The sequence below is a fragment of the Natator depressus genome, chromosome 22 (genome assembly GCF_965152275.1).
Source record: "Natator depressus isolate rNatDep1 chromosome 22, rNatDep2.hap1, whole genome shotgun sequence".
NCBI classification, from domain to species: Eukaryota; Metazoa; Chordata; order Testudines; family Cheloniidae; genus Natator; species Natator depressus.
Window position 1 is genome coordinate 10,750,322 of NC_134255.1, and position 16,101 is coordinate 10,766,422.

The 16,101-nt window shown below is 44.5% G+C and overlaps 1 protein-coding gene across 8 annotated transcripts in view; it reads right to left on the reverse strand.

Moving 5' to 3' along the window:
• The window catches only part of GRAMD1B (GRAM domain containing 1B), a 159,713-nt gene that overhangs the window by 96,154 nt on the left and 47,458 nt on the right, over nucleotides 1-16,101 (reverse strand). The window contains exon 1 of one of the 8 annotated variants that reach the window (XM_074936708.1): nucleotides 8,441-8,580. The exons of 6 other annotated variants lie outside the window; for them this stretch is intronic. In XM_074936708.1, coding sequence (XP_074792809.1) covers nucleotides 8,441-8,463 — 23 coding nt within the window. In that variant the 5' untranslated portion in view covers nucleotides 8,464-8,580. Of the gene's footprint in view, nucleotides 1-8,094; nucleotides 8,113-8,440; nucleotides 8,581-16,101 lie in introns of those variants that run through there. One more of the 8 variants, XM_074936706.1, reaches the window with a different exon arrangement.

Below are 16,101 nucleotides of genomic sequence, written 5' to 3' on the forward strand. Positions count from 1 at the left end.
TTGCGAATACAGACTAACACGGCTGTTACTCTGAAACCTGATTTAGACCATGACTTCTGCAAACTTTGAAGTGTGAAGATTATTAACAGCTGATGCATCGAATAAAATAAGTAATAATTGTAATAATAATGACACTTTACCATTACACAGCATTTTCCACCTGAGGACAGGAAAGCACAGGCATGCAGTAGAGGGATCACTTTGCCTACAACTGAAAGGCTCTAGCATAAACACAGCAGCTGTTTAATAGCCCATTGCTACACCACACAACAGTTTAGAACAGGAAGTGAAGAAGCAAAGAATCCTAAAACTTTTAGGTTGTCAGAATGTGATTACCCACACTGGATTTTGGCTAGGACACAGTGATTCTTGCAGAAAGTGCCTGAAGCTCTTCAATTACCAGTATGGTAATATCTGGCTTGATCCTGCAGGTTACTGAGCATTCTAGCCCCAATCTAGCAAAATATTAGCACACTGTGACCGAATGAATGCCTTTACCTACACTCTATTGTAATAATTGTGCAAAATAGGCCTTGTGAAGTATCATTTGAAAACCAATAACTTGCTGATCAATAATATCACGGTGAAATGTATGTGGCAACATTATGCGTATAGTTATGAATAGCCCTTTAAGATGTTGGTAGCACATATTCAAACCAATGTAACCTTGATTTGGCAGGACTGGTTAAGCAGGTCTATCTTAAACAAAGGGACTTGTGTTTTCCTCAGTTTACATGTAAGTAGTAAATAGGGTCCTTGAGACAAGAGGCAGACAATACAAATCTGCATTTCAGCATACACAGGGGAGAAGAAAGAGCACTCCCAGACTCTAGGTCACCTTCTTTACTGCTTAAATAAAATTTATCTTGAGGGGTGATCCTCAGAAAAATACACTTCACAGGGGGCTGGACTATAAAAGTGAGGGGCAAAAAATACCCCAGTCTACCAATCTCTCTCCCTTAAATCATACTTTCACCTAAAAAGACAAAGAAACCAGCCATTTGGACTTTGGGGACAGATCCTAACTTGAGAACTTGGTCAGCTATGTTGCTGGGAACATGTTGTAAGGATCGGACATTGAATCAAACTTAGTTTGTTAAGTCTTAGCTACTAGGAAGCACTTTATTTTTATTTCTCTGGTAGTCATTTCTGACTTTAATATCTTGCACTTGTACTCACTTCAAATCGGTCTCTTTGTAGTTAAGTAAACTTGTTTTATTGTTTAATCAAAACTAATCCAGTGTTGTGTTTAAACTGAACTGTTTGGGTAACTCCAGTTAAAACGCAAACTGCTGTATAGTGACCAATTAGAGAGGCAATAAACCTGTAATATCTGAACTGTCCAGGAGGGGGCTAGACAGGGAAGAACACAAATTTTGGGGAAAATTCAAAACTGGGAGCGTGTTGGGGTCCTCCTGCAAGTAGTACCAATGTAGCTGGAAGCCACAATGCGACTGGTGTGTTGCTGACTGGCTGTTTGGGTCAGAGGTGCTGGACTAGGGTTGTGGCTATACACAGACACTCAGGGTGTGATCTACATGCTGTTTGGCTGTTTGTGAGGGGCCCAGGTTGGGAGCTACAACAGCAAAGCACTGGGACACACCCCAGGTTGCAGGGCAGGTGGTGATGCAATCCCACAATGGTCTGGATTGCACCCTGGAATGTGACACATGTGAGCAGTTCTACTGATTTCCATGGCATTCTGCACATGATTAGATGGAATCACTTGCTTAAGAGTTTTCTGGATTGGAGACAAAAGTCCTCAATGCACTACAGAACCAAGCGCCTGTGGCACATTTCATCTGTAGATCTCAAAGCATTTTTTCAAGGAGGAGCAAGTATGATAAACCTCATTTTCCAGATGAAGAAACTGAGGCAGAGTCAAACTGATCACACAGAAGCTCAGTGACGCAGCCAGGAATAAAATCCACGTCTCCTAACTTCCTGCCCTGTACTCAGTCTGTTGGACCATACTTCCACGTCTCATCTGAAAGGTGCCACCTAATCCAGTAGCACAGCACCTGAGCACCAGTTCAGCCCTAAGAGGGAAAACTGCCACCTACTGAATGTGACCTGTAGCTCACCTGACCGCCGTCACCTTTCCCTGCGCTTCGTTGCTCTGCAGGGTGAAGGAGAAGCAAGGTCTCTCCAGCCATCCAGTGCCATCTTACTTAAGGTCTGGTGGAATAGATGCCTATAAAATTCCAGCCCCTGTTCTAAGAAGCCTCCTTCACTTGACATTTCTGAGCAGACCAAAGGATTGTACATAGGGAAGTTGCTTTGCCATTTAATGAAGGCACACAGGCAATCAGTGATCAGGATTCACTTAGCCCAAGTAATCTTCAGTCCAAGCACAGATCTAAGGGAGAGATAAAGGAGTGTTGCAAGCAGAGCTTTTCAAAGCTCAGTACCATTGATTTGCAGGCGTCTGAGATCCATATCTATAGCCAGCTGAATAGCGGATTTTTTGGTTTGCTGGCAATGCCGAAAAAACAAAAAACCCATTGTTTTGGGTAGAACCCTTCAAAATCCGTAGCAAATTGAAAAGTTATATATAATCAAATTGAAGGACATTTCTGAAATGAAGAAATTTTGAACCAAAAATCAAAACGATTTGTTTGACATTTTTATAATTTGTTTGTTTTTAAGCAAACAATTTTGCAAAACTGACATGAATTCACAAAGCATTTTGATGTCACCTAACCTGCATTTTTGCTCCCTCCACCTCACCCCCCAAAAAATACATTTCAGCCAAAAAAATGTCACCCAGCTCTATCTACATTCTCTGTGTGTGTTAGATTTCAACGAGCACCACCCTCAAAAAATCAAAGGAAGGAAAATACTGAATTTTTTTAACTGATTTTAGGTGAAAAATCGAGCCAACCAAAAAAGAACACCCCCCCCCACACACACACACACACCCACATCAGTCTGACTTGGATCAGCAAGTGCTCAGGTCCTATGACCCTGCTAGCGGGGTGGGTCAGAGCCTGAGCCACTGTGATTCGGGTCCAAGCCCTATCATTTTGCAGTGTGGACACAGCTTAAGCAACAGACCCAAGTCATAAGTGCATTTAGCAGTATGGATGCATTAGCATGGCTGTGAGAGCCAGGCTCACAATGCAGTGTGGACACTCAACCACAGGCTTGGAAACACCAAGTCCACAAGCCCGGGTCCCACAGACCAGGGTTTACAATGCAGTGTAGACATACCCTTAAGGGTCTGATCCAATGCCTGGCCCAGCTCTAATGCAAGTCTTTCCATGGTCTTCAATGGGTTTTGAATCTGGCCCTTAGCCCCTCTGTACATCTGTTTCCCCTTCTGTAATGATGCTTACCCACCATCGTAAAGAGTGTTGAGGTGAAGAGATGAAAATGGGCTATACAAGTGCTAAGCATTATCACTATTATTTCCCACTGCCACAAAGTACTGAGAAACTAGCACTAAACTTGTGGTTAAATCTGACCTTATTGTCATGGGTACGTACTACATTTACAAGAAACAGGTCAGAAATATATCAGAAGATTTTTGGGAAAATTTTATCAAGTACGTTCCTAATCGAAGGAAATGGGCAGCATTGCCCTTTAAAGACACAGATTCAGTCAGCTGGAGTCAAAGGTATTTTGTGCATGTTCTAGTCACAAGGAGAGACATTTGACCTGCTCCAAGATACGTTACACCCTCTCTTCCTAAATCATCCTCAAGGCCAAGTTTCAAAAGTGTTGATTCCTAAGGTTAAATCACAGAATTTAAAAGCACTGAATTTAAAAACCCCCATTTCTAAAGTTTAGCAGAGTCATGTTTCTAAATTGCATGTACACAGAGCTTATTTGACTAGTCGTCAAGGGAGGGTTAGCATCATATTTTTTTTCTTTCAGATAAAGCATAGAAAAGGGGGAGATACAGACAAAGGGGAGTTACTGGATATACAGCAAAGAAGAACACAGAAAGCATAATGTGCTAACTTTTAATGTGAAGGTCAAACACTACAGTGCATTATGTAACTTCTCTTGAACTACTTAGCTAGGCTGTTTCTTAACCAAAAAAAAAGGGGGGGGGGGGCAAAAAAATCATTTGATTCATTCACCTTTTATTCCCATATGCAACAGAATAAATTTTATTTCCACTGTATAGTATAGCCCTTAAATCTCTAGAATATCTATATAGAATTGGAAATGATTAAGCATTGCATCGCTACCCAATGTAATTGGAATGTAAATGAGGAGAATCCCAGATACACACACAGATAAATTCAACTCTCAGTGATAGTAGGGTACATCCAGATTTGCAGAATTTGTCTTCCCTGACTCTCTCTTGCTGCTCAATTATATCTAACTTCAAAGAGGTTGTATGGATAGATCTTTCAGTCACATATGGCTGATGGGCTGCTTAAGTATCATTCCCCATCTTACAAAATGATGGCTGTGCGTGAGACAAAATGAAAATCAAGGGACAAGGCAGCTATCATAAGCATGGCATGAATACAAAGAGATTCTGAAGTAAGTGTCCTTACAGTGAACATAACTGAAACTGCCTAAAGTTAATCCCCCTGCTCCCTGAGATCAAACAGCTACAGCTAATTTTAGTTTTGATATTCTAAAATTCTACCTAGTTCTCTAGCTCTTTCCCACCCCCACAACTGCAAAATAAACCTTTTTCTGCAGACTGGTAGGGCGCTCGAACATCGTTTGTTTCTTGCTCTCACACACAGATGATGAGGTAAAGAGAATTACAGATTTATATTTTTAGGTCAACTCTTTGGCCCTCATTTTCACCTCAGGTTTCAGAAACATTCTAATCAATAATCTAATAACCAGGGAATCAAAGGGAGTGGGGAAAGAAGGAAAGCAAACCCAACACCTGTCACTAGCATCCCATTTATGGGAAAGGGAAAAGGGGAGGGACGATCTAAACCCAACAGCTGATCTCCGTATGCTATTGGAAGAAGGCTAGTATAGTTGCCACCCGTCTCTATTTTTGCATGTGAGAGCTTTTTTAAAAAAAAGCTACCAACCCAGGATGCTGCAAAGAGAGTCAGTAGGTGATGCTTCTCCCTCTCAGTGCATTTTGAATCAACAACTCTTTGGTGTCAGGGGAGCACTGTGCTGCTGAAGTTGCTGACTTTTCCATGGAATGTAAAGCCAGGCTGCTGGCAGCTTAGTGTTATTAAGGATCTATGACACGATGCCATAATGACACTTTATGATGTTGCACTTCTACAGAATGCAAATTAATTTAGTGTGTCATGACATCATGACATTGTTTGGCATGGCGACATGAATTATAATATGAGGATGTTATGTCATAATATAATAGCCTATGAAATTGTGATGTTAGATATTGACTTGATGAGCTTTCACTGTGACATGATAATAATGCAACATGGCATCGTGATACTGCATTACAACATGAACATACCACTTAATATTGTTGCATCTCAACAGTATGATTTTGCATTGTTACATGATGACCTTGCACCATAATGTTATGAAGCTGTGCTGTGATGTCATTACACTGTTTTCTGACATGATAGCATCAAGATGTTGTTGGGTTGTGATGTGATATGACAACCTTGCACAATGACACCAAGATATGGTGTTGTGCATGATGATGTGATACTACATTGTAATATGATCACTTTGTACAAATTTATGAAGTTGCATTGCCATATTTATGGCACTGCTATATTGTATCACATTGTGACAATGTTGTGTTGAGACATGATGGCATTTCATCACATTAGGGTGTAGAGCCCACAATACGGTGACCTGACATCACACTGTCTTGTTGGTACAATGTGACATCATAACATGACCTCAGAATGTGACGTTGAAATAAAATAGCATGATCCTGTGAAGCAGCGGGTTTGTCCTACAAGTGGGTGACAGTGAGTCCACTTCCTACCCTTCAAAAAAGCCTGCTGACAGCAGTCTGTCCCTTTCTACTCTTTCTACTGCAGAAAGAAATCAAGTGTCTTTCAAAAAATTGCTCCATGAGAAAATCTGCAGTAACCTTACTGATCTCATCTGTAACTGAAAACAGCGACTTTTAGGCAGGTAGGGCTGAAAGTTGCACTAGCTTGCCACTTGCTTGATGGTATAGCTTCAAACGCTGCCAATCCAAAGCGGCAGTTCTTCCATAAGCAAATGCAAACACCATTCCTATAACGGCTTTTGTTATGCAAGTTGCACACAAACGTACATATTAATATAACCTACGTGGGCCTGACAAACACCCAAGGACAAGGGAAGTCTGTGTTTCAGCCTTGGATTTAGTCTCCTCTTGAGGCATGCACATAATTCCATTAACTACCACCACATATGCTTAGGAGAAAACAGGCCCTGAAACATCATCCTTAACATACCTCTGTGCCCAAGAATTTCACATTTACAGTTGGATAAGTGAGGAAAGAGTGACAACCTAGAAAATCCCAAACATTTTTACAAAATTGTACACACTATAAGAGATCTCTTGCTCACCACTAAAATGCAATCTGGGGAACAAAGTGATATTTTATACATATTTAATAGGGAGAAGTACAGAATAACTTGTCCTATTGGAACTATAAAGGGGGAAATGTGGGGATACAGAACAACCTAGAATTTGGCCAGCATACTTAGGGCTGTTACACTATTCCTCTGAACGTGACAGAGAATCTTTAAAGAACACAAGCACTCGGGTCCTGAGTTAGGCCTCTCACAAGAAAGCCATCACCTACAATAGCATGGTGCCCCCTCATGCTGGGACACTGATTCAGTGCTAACTCAGAGGGAGAGTGACACCAACATCACTTTTTTCAATACCTAGGACCCTAGGTAATCTCTTGAAGTCCCACATCCAGTGCTGACCCTACCCAACTCTACTGAGCTTTTGAAATCTGACAAGATTACAGCCCAATGTGCTGGCTGGTATTTCAGTCTTTATGCATGTTATGATCTATTGTGTGTGTGTCAAGTGTAGTTACACTATTCATAGAAAACCAATGTGCAGTATTGTTCAGGTTAGCATGATAGGGTTCTGTATTACGAGATACACAGAATGTATAATACATGTCTTGCTTGCTTGGTGGTACTGCTAAACTATTATGCAACTCACCAGCCCAGCCCAATGACACATAACATAGTGCATCAGTGAAAGTTTTTTTCAAAAAGCAGAAAAAATCATGTAGGATTCTCAGATATTAATAAATTTGCCAGTTATATGTACTATATCATATATATGCATATGCACATATATATTACACAAGCTATATCTGTGTTTGCACATAAACACAGGATTACAGAAATTAGAGATGGAAAAGACCTATATTAAGTCATCTCTGGCATTAGTCCATCCCTGGGTCCCACAGCAAAATGTTTTTCTGATGCTACATGTTCCAATGCTTTTCTCCATATAACAAATGACAAACAACAACAACAGAAACAAATTAAATAAAAATAACTTTGCCCTTCTCATGCACCTTCCATGTAAGGATCTTAAAACACTTTCCACACATTAATGAAGCAAGCCGTAATGGTGGGGGGGGGCTAATTTTATTCTTATTTTACACAAGGGGGAAAAGGATTTTTAAAAATAAGTTAGTCCAGCACACTGTGAACTAACATCATGTACAATTTAAGTTTAAATTACAAAGTCATGTTGCAGTAAAAAGGGTGGAACCTTCCCCACTGGACAAAGTACTGATTACTTTTTCTTTTTTGGTTTTGCATCTCCATCATCTACAATCTACTGTATATTTTGCAGCAGGAGAGTGGCTTTGAATTTAAATTATATATATTCAACTTGGACACACAGACCCTTTCCTGGCCAAATTTCCACCGACAGAGCATTGTCTTTTACAGCAGAGCTATGAAACCCTGAAAATGAAGAATTTCCTCTAAGGCTGCTGGGGGGACCGTTGGCAAAACAGCAGCAATAGTTAAGGGCCTCCCTACCTGCCATGGAGCTGCTTGTCCCTCGGGGCCCCCGACTCCAAAACACCATCGGGGGCACAACACGCCAGCAAAGCCCATCCCCGGGAGCAGCTCTGTAAAGAACAACTTCAGCAGGAACCGTCGTATTGAACCAGGATTCAGGTCTCGTTCTCTACCTACCTCGAGCCAGGACAGGACCACTGCATCGCAGCCCTGATGCAGAGGTGGCCGGGCTGGGGAGAGAAACCTTTGCATTCGCCCACCCCCGCCCCTGCTGGCTCCATTACAGCTGCAGTCTTAGCTCGGCACCCTACAGCGCCTTCCCCCGAGCAGATGCCCCTGGCGAACGCCGCAGCGATAGAAAGCCTCGCACCGGAGGCAGGCACCAACTTATTGGGAGCGCATCTTTCCGCCCCCCCCGGCGGCTCCCTGGCCCCAGGGATGCGCTGCGCAGAGCGCTGGAGGGAAGGAAGAGGAGGGTGCCTTTGCTAGGGTGTCCCCCCGCATACCCCTTCCCGCTGCTTACCAGGCGAGCTTGAACCCTTTCATTAGCACAGTCACGACAACCCGGTGCCCGTCTCCCGGTCCGCCCGCGGCCGGCGCCAGAGGTCCCAGGACATACTGGAGCAGCCGGGGCAGCAGGCGGCCCCCCGGCCAGCGCAGCGTCCCATGCGCGGCGCCCCTGCGGCAGGGCAGCGGCCGCGTCCCGCCCAGCCCCGCCGAGCCCCGGCTGCGCGCCCCGCTAAGCCAGGCTCCCGGCGCCGGCGGCCGAGGATCTCTGCTGAGCATGTGCGGCGCCGGCAGGGCAGCGGGCTGGAAAACATGCCCTGGCACCGCCGCCTGCCCGGCAGCCCCCGGAGGGCGGGGGAGGCGGGGGAAGCCGGCCCCGTCTGGGCACCTAATGCCCGCGGCAGCCGGGCCAAGCACCGTGCCCCGCCGCCCCCGAAAAGCCCCAGCCGGCTGCTTGTCCGCGGAGCGGGGCGGGGGCGCCCAGCCGAGCCGGGGCCGCCCGGGCGCTCCGGGTTCCAGCGGCTCCGCGCAGCCCCGCCGGGGAGAAGCCCAGCCCGGGGGTGGGGGGTGAGAAAGCCACTAAGGCAGCCCTATGGCCCCGTTCTCCTTCATGCACCCCCTAGCGCTGGAGATGGTGGGGCCCGAGCCGCAGACACCCCCCCCCCCCCCCCCACACACACACAGAAGCGCCTTTCAGCAAAAGTTCAAGGATGTTCAGCTCCAGGATTTTGATTTAGCCCACGATGCAGGGAAAAGCCAGTCAGGGAAATTCGGATTCAGGGAGTCCCCACGCCACCTCGGAGTGCTCCGACCTGGGGGGGGGGGGGGGTTGCATCAGCGCCATCTCCACCGAGCGCTTTACCCTCCACAACTCTCCCCACAGGAGTCAGCTGGCCCGCCACTGCAATGGAGCAGCCTCGGGGAGGGGGGCTGGCAACTGTTTTAAAGCACAGACGCAACACTACAACAACAGCGAGTGAAAGGAGAGCGTGTGCCTCACTGAAACCGAAGGGGAAACTTTCAGGCAGGCAGGAAGCCATGACCGGAGACAGGACTGGAGTTAGCACCACAATGTTATGAAAGGCAAGATCCTTAACACTAACAAAAAGAATGCCGGGTTCCTTCTTCCCTTCCACTCATCCTAATCTGACCTCCATCAGTCAGGACTTGGGCTGTACATCCCACCAATAGGTCAGCACTTCCTGCCACACTGCTCCCCCTACCACCAGGCTTGTGTCCTGGCTCAGTCCTGACTCAAAGGAAAGATTGCTAACTACTGAATCACCATCAGCAGTTCCTGCAATACCCTGAAGCCAGGTCTACACCTAAAAGTTAGACTGCCCACCCCTAGCTCCATTGCTGAGGGCTGTGAAAAATTTCACACCCTGTGCCATGTAGTTAGGTCAACCTAACTCAAACCATAGATGCAGCGAAGTCCATAGAAGAATTCTTTTGTCAACCTAGGTACCACCTTTCAGAGAGGCTGTCCATCCTGATTGGGAGATTCTCTCCCAGCTGCAGCATAGACAGATCCATGGAGACACTAGCCTAGCCATGGTAGCCTGCATATTTGTGACTTCTGTGCTTGCAACTCATATCTAGGAAGGAAGCCTCACATCCTGAAAACTTGTGGAAAACACAACCATCCAACTACTTAGCAACACAAGTTTTACCTGTGGAAACCTCACCGTAGTATTCCTCTTGCTCCCCACTGAAAAAGGGCAGTTCAAGGTCTCAGTGCTAATGTTCAAAGCCCTCCATGGAAGAAGTGTCCCTAACTACCTTAGAGAACATTAGCGAAATGTTACTGGAAGAGAACAATGATTGAACTAATTTGATATCCTTTATGGGGAAGTGGCTAGTATTGAAAGCCTTAATCTCCTTTAAATTAAGGGAAGACTAAACCTCAGAGTTTCATATCTGTTCAGCTGAGCACAAAGAAATTGGGCATCTTACCCAAACCTTTTCTCAACTGTCCTTTTGGGTCTAATAAAATCATGAGAACAAGAAGTTCCCCATTTCAAGTCAGGCTTAGAGTCTCTCTTGCATGGTTTTGGTCATTTCATGCCCAGACAGAAGCCATAGGTAGGAGGAAATGAATAACGATTGCCAGGAAACAATTTCAAACCACAAAAAAAGGTTGCTTGAAGCAGAGGGGAAAGGTCAGTTCAGTGCTAACTTTGCCAATATCTGTGACAGAAGATTCGCTCTCTCTGAATCATCTGTCACATCAACCAATGCCGAAACATTTTGGTACCTGCTTTTGATTAAAGCAACTAATACAGGGCCTGATACTGTACAATGCTGAGCAGCCTAAGCGCCCATTGACTTTAGTGGGAGCTATGGGGACACAACACCCTGTAGGGTCAGATCCAATACTGAGCAGGGATGGACCTGTGATCCCTTTAATCCAAATATCCCCGAACTTTGAAGGAGTTTGGTTCTGGAATGAATCTCATGGTTAGCAAACAGCTTCATTAATTGAGTACTATGGTTTCTCAAAGCGTACTTCCTCATATCACTGCAAACAGTAAAGAGTGAAAAGAAAAGGAGTACTTGTGGCACCTTAGAGACTAACCAATTTATTTGAGCATAAGCTGTCGTGAGCTACAGCTCACTTCATCTTTATGCATCCGATGAAGTGAGCTGTAGCTCACGACAGCTTATGCTCAAATAAATTGGTTAGTCTCTAAGATGCCACAAGTACTCCTTTTCTTTTTGTGAATACAGACTAACACGGCTGCTACTCTGAAACCAGTAAAGAGTGAGGAAATCATCATTCCCACCCTGCACAACCTCAGATCCAACAACCCCTCTCCCCCTGCTCATTAGGCCCACAGCTTGAGCGCATCTCAGTTTCTAAACTGCTTCACTCTCCCTGGGATGCTTTGAACCTGTGGCCTGCAAGTAGTTATGGAGAGAGGCAAACTGCAATGCTGTAAAATGGGTCAGGAGACCTGCAAGTCTGGTGAATCTGGGACAGACCAGTGCTGCAGAGTCACAAGTTTGGAAATCATAGCTCAGGCAGGGGGAGATTGAGCAAGCAGCCATGTGCTGTTTTATAAGAACACGTTGGAGGTCAGGAAATTATCAGGAGCGAGAAAGGCTGAGGGGGAAGTATAAGCACCAAACTCTGGCAGAACCGACTGCCCCTCAGTGAGAATTCGGCTGGGATTTGCATTCTGGCATCCTTGAAGGGAGCCTGGGTGAGGGGGCTGCAGATGGCCAATCAGCTGCGGTGGATCATGATCAGGTGATCCCTGCTGTCACTGTTAGTTACAATCTTAGCTTCCACTGCCTTGCCCATCCATGTCAGCTAATGCAGAAAGGGTGAGTTCTCTCCTCTCCTCTCCGCTCCCCCTGTGCCCAGGCACACACCAGAAGAAAGGAAGTGGTATTAAATATTGAACCTGGCAACATAAAAGTGTGGACGAGGGACAGCAATTGCAACTGCCTCCATGGAGATAGGAACCAGGAGACTCCAAATACTCAGTACATTTAATGCAAGGTGGAGTCCAATGAGATTATCCACCTACTGTACCCTGAACATCTGCCCCATGAAATGAGCAAATGGGAATGAAGGATAGTTTTGTGATTTAGATGCAGGACTGGAACCCAGGATATCTGGATTCAGTTCCTGGCTCTGCCACAGACTTCCTGTGTGACACTGGGCAAATCACTTAATCTCTACGTGCCTCAGTTCCCCATCTGCAACACGGAGATCCATAATTCCCCCTCCCTCACTCGGTGCTATGAGGATAAATTCATTGATGAGAGCTTCTGGTCCAATGGAAATTCCATGAATGCAATCTCTCTCATTGAATTTTGGTGCTTTTCCTCCCAACCAGAATTGGGAACTGAAGCCACATACGAACGTTTTAAAAAAAAAAAAAAAAAAAAAAAAAGCAGCAAAAACCCTGCATAACTTTTCCAAACCTTAGAAAGGATTGCAAGTTCTGACTGGTAGAAGCCACTCAGAGAAATCTGGATGCTTTTCCGAACCCTCATGTACAAACAATCAAGTCCTCCTCAGTCTGCAAAACGAGGCTGGAGTGCTTGCAAGTACAGAGAAGCTAATTCATTCTTGCGAAGCGATTGCAAAATGCGACCTTTCAGATTGGGTAGTGATTTACGTTCATTTTGCACAGGTGTAAATGTCTGTAACAAAGTGAGAGGCAAAGATGAAATAGGCCCAGCATCTCTTCAACATTGCACTTATGGTTAGGTTCCAAGACATAAACCTCTCCTTGCAGCTTCTCAGCACTTACCCTTCCAATCCTGGACGGAAGTCATCAGTGCAGAAGTCACCACGGAAATTAAAATCCCTTTGAAAATAACTTTACTTTCTATTACGGTTGGATCTGCTTCAATAAAATAATAAATTTTTAACAAATATATTTTAACTGCATTTTTTCCACTCCTTGGTTCAATTCAAAGTTTAGGTTCAATTCAAATCCCTGACACACACTGTATTAGTCAGCCCCCTACAATCCCAGTCTGAGCAGCTGCTGGCTAATAAAAGGCAAGGAAATAAACAATCTCTAATCCACCGCACTGAGATACAGTAAATGGGCATCTTTTCTGGCGTCATTCATCATTCTAATTACAGTGCATAACAGAGGAAAACACATCTCCTGCCAGATGGAACAAGTGTATCAGGTGTTTAATTAACTCCTCCTCCCCGAGCTTCTTCCAGGATATTCCCACTGAACATTTGCAGCACAGAGAATGAGAACTTTGCAGTTTCAGGGACAAAAAGGCAGCTCTCAGGCTTGGGCTCTCTGTTATCACTGGTCTCTTTTAGCTGGGATTTGATTCCATCCCCACCCACTGTGTCCTGGCTGGGCATCCTCATCTCACAGTGGGGCTGGTTTTCTTTGCTCTCTTCTGGATAAACTATTTTTCCCCCTTGCTCTCATTCAGAAGCAGGGACAGATTAAGAACGGCTGCCACTTACAGCATGACAAAACCCGTTGTACTGAACAAAGTGCTAAGAAGTCCTTCTTTGAGAGGGTTACTGGCCTAGTGAATATGGGGGAAGCGGTAGACATTATATATCTTGATTTTAATTAGGCTTTTGACACAGTCCCACATGACATTCTCATAAGCAAATGAGGGGAATGTGGTCTAGATGAAATTACTATAAGTGCACAACTGATTGAAAGACTGTATTCAAAGAGTAGCTATCAATGGTTCACAGTCAAACTTGGAGGGCGTATCTAGTGGGGTCCTATAGGGGTCAGTCCTGGGTCTGGAACGATTCAATATTTTCTTTAATGATTGGATAAAGGAGTGGAGAGTACGCTTACAAAATCAGCAGATGACAGCAAGCTGTGAGGGGTTGCAAGCACTTGGAGGACAGGCTTAGAATTCAAAACGACCTTGAAAATTGGAGAAATGGTCTGAAATCAACAAGATGAAGTGCAATAAAGAGCATTGCAAAGTACTTGACTTAGGAAGGAAAAATCAAATGCACAACTTCAAAATGGAGAATAACTGGCTAAGTGGTAGTACTGCTGAAAATGATCTGGGGGTTATAGTGAATCACAAATGGAATATGAGTCAATAATGTGATGCAGTTGCAAAAAAAGCTAATATAATTCTAGGGTTTATTAGCAGGAGTGTCATATGTACGGCATGGTAGGTAACTGTCACACTGATGAGGCCTTTGCTGGAGTACTGTGTCCAATTCTGGGCACCACTGTTTAAGAAAGATGTGGATAAACTGGAGGGAGTCCAGAAGAGAGCAACAAAAATGATAAAAGGTTTAGAAAACCTGACCTGTGAGGAAAGGTTCAAAAAAACTGGGCATGTTTAATCCTGAGAAAGAAAGACTGGCGGAGGGAGGGGGGCTGATAAAAGTTTTCAGATATGTTAAGAGCTGCTATAAACAGGACAGTGATCAACTGTTCTCCAGGTCCACTTAAGGGAGGACAAGGAGTAATGGGCAATTACTGCAGCAATGGAGATTTAGGTTAGATATTAGGAAAATGTTTCTAACGAAGTGTAAGGGTAGTTCAGCTCTGGAATAGGCTACCAAGGGAGGTTATGGAATCCCCATCACTGGAGGTTTTTAAGAATTGGTTGAACAAACACCTGTCAGGGATCGTCAAGGTTGACTTGGTCCTGCCTCAGCGCAGGGGTCTGGACTAGATGATCTCTCAAGGTTTAGCCCTACATTTCTATGATTCTACAAACGTCGTGAGGTCACCATAAGCCACCATCATAGAATCATAGAAAGATAGGGCTAGAAGGGATCTCCAGGGGTCATCGAGTCCAGCCGCCTGCATTGAGGTAGGACCAAAGCGACCTAGAGTCTCCTAAAGCATCCCTGACAGGTATTTGTCAAACCTCATCTTCAAAAAACCTCCAATCACGTCACAAGGCAATAGCATCACATGGCGAAACAATCACCGGGTGCTAATGTGTGCTCCAGCCCAAAACAATTCTCAGGAGACTCCAGTGAGAATCCCACAAACTTCAAAATCGGGATGCATGGCATTAACCTTGGCCCAGGAGCACCGGCCAAAACACGGAGGCTCCAAATCTATGAGGATATGAAGCAGTGAATTTAGGGTTGCTTTGTGGTACATCAGGGGAATATCAATTCTTGAGACACCATAAGCAGCAAAGAGGAGACAAAAGCACAAATACAATGGAAAGTAATGGTGGTAGACATTAATATCCTGTTGTTACATCCCATTGGCGATCTCAGTGTTTAGGAAAGGACAATAACCTAGCCTTTTTCCCAGCAATTCTCTGTTCTCCCAGATCTAAGCAGATGGACTCTACTCTAGAGGAATTCAAAGGTACAGCTACCCTGCATTTTAAAACCCACAGCACTCAGAGCCCAGGTCTATGACGTGGGCTCATGCTACAGCACTATAAACAGCAGTATAGATGCCCCCAAGCCTGGGCTTCAAAGTCCAACCTCCATCCTGAGCCACAATGTCTACATTGCTGGTTTTAGGACCGGAGCATGAACCCAAGTCTGTAGACTCAGGGTCTGAGACTTGCTGCCGCAGGTTTTAAAACACAGTGTAGATGTAGCCATAGGGGCTGAGAGAATGTAAGTATCAGCGCTCTGAAGGCTTCAAACAAGGCATAATATGGGACAGAGAGCTAAACCAGGGGATACAAAGACATATACTAGATCACAAAGCTTAACATTACCTGAGCTTTAGTACTTTAATATAAACAGCATTCGAATAAGCGCTGATGTTAATTACACCAATGTAAGTCCAGAGTATCTGCACCCAAGTTTGTACTGGTTAAAAAAAACCCCACCACCATGCATAAGTTGTTTCTGTTCTGCAGGGTTTGAAACTGAGCTGTTTTTCACTTTTTTATAAACGTTCACAAAAATGTTACCAGGTTTTCAGTAAATAAAAAACAACCCCAATAAGCATTACAATAGTGGTTTCAATAATGTTTTTGATAAAAATGTCACACACACAACTTTTTTTTCCACAATTCTTACAGTTGTTTTTGAAAAAAGGCCATTTTTTCAATTAAGCAAGTTTTCATTCAAAAATTTCTGACCAGCTGTAGTTGTGGTCAGTAGGGCTATTCCACATTTACACCAGTGTCACTTGATTCAGGGACTGGCCCACAGTCCCTAGCCTCCAGCATTCTTGATGGCAATTATTTTTCAGATAATAGAGGTAGACAATATCA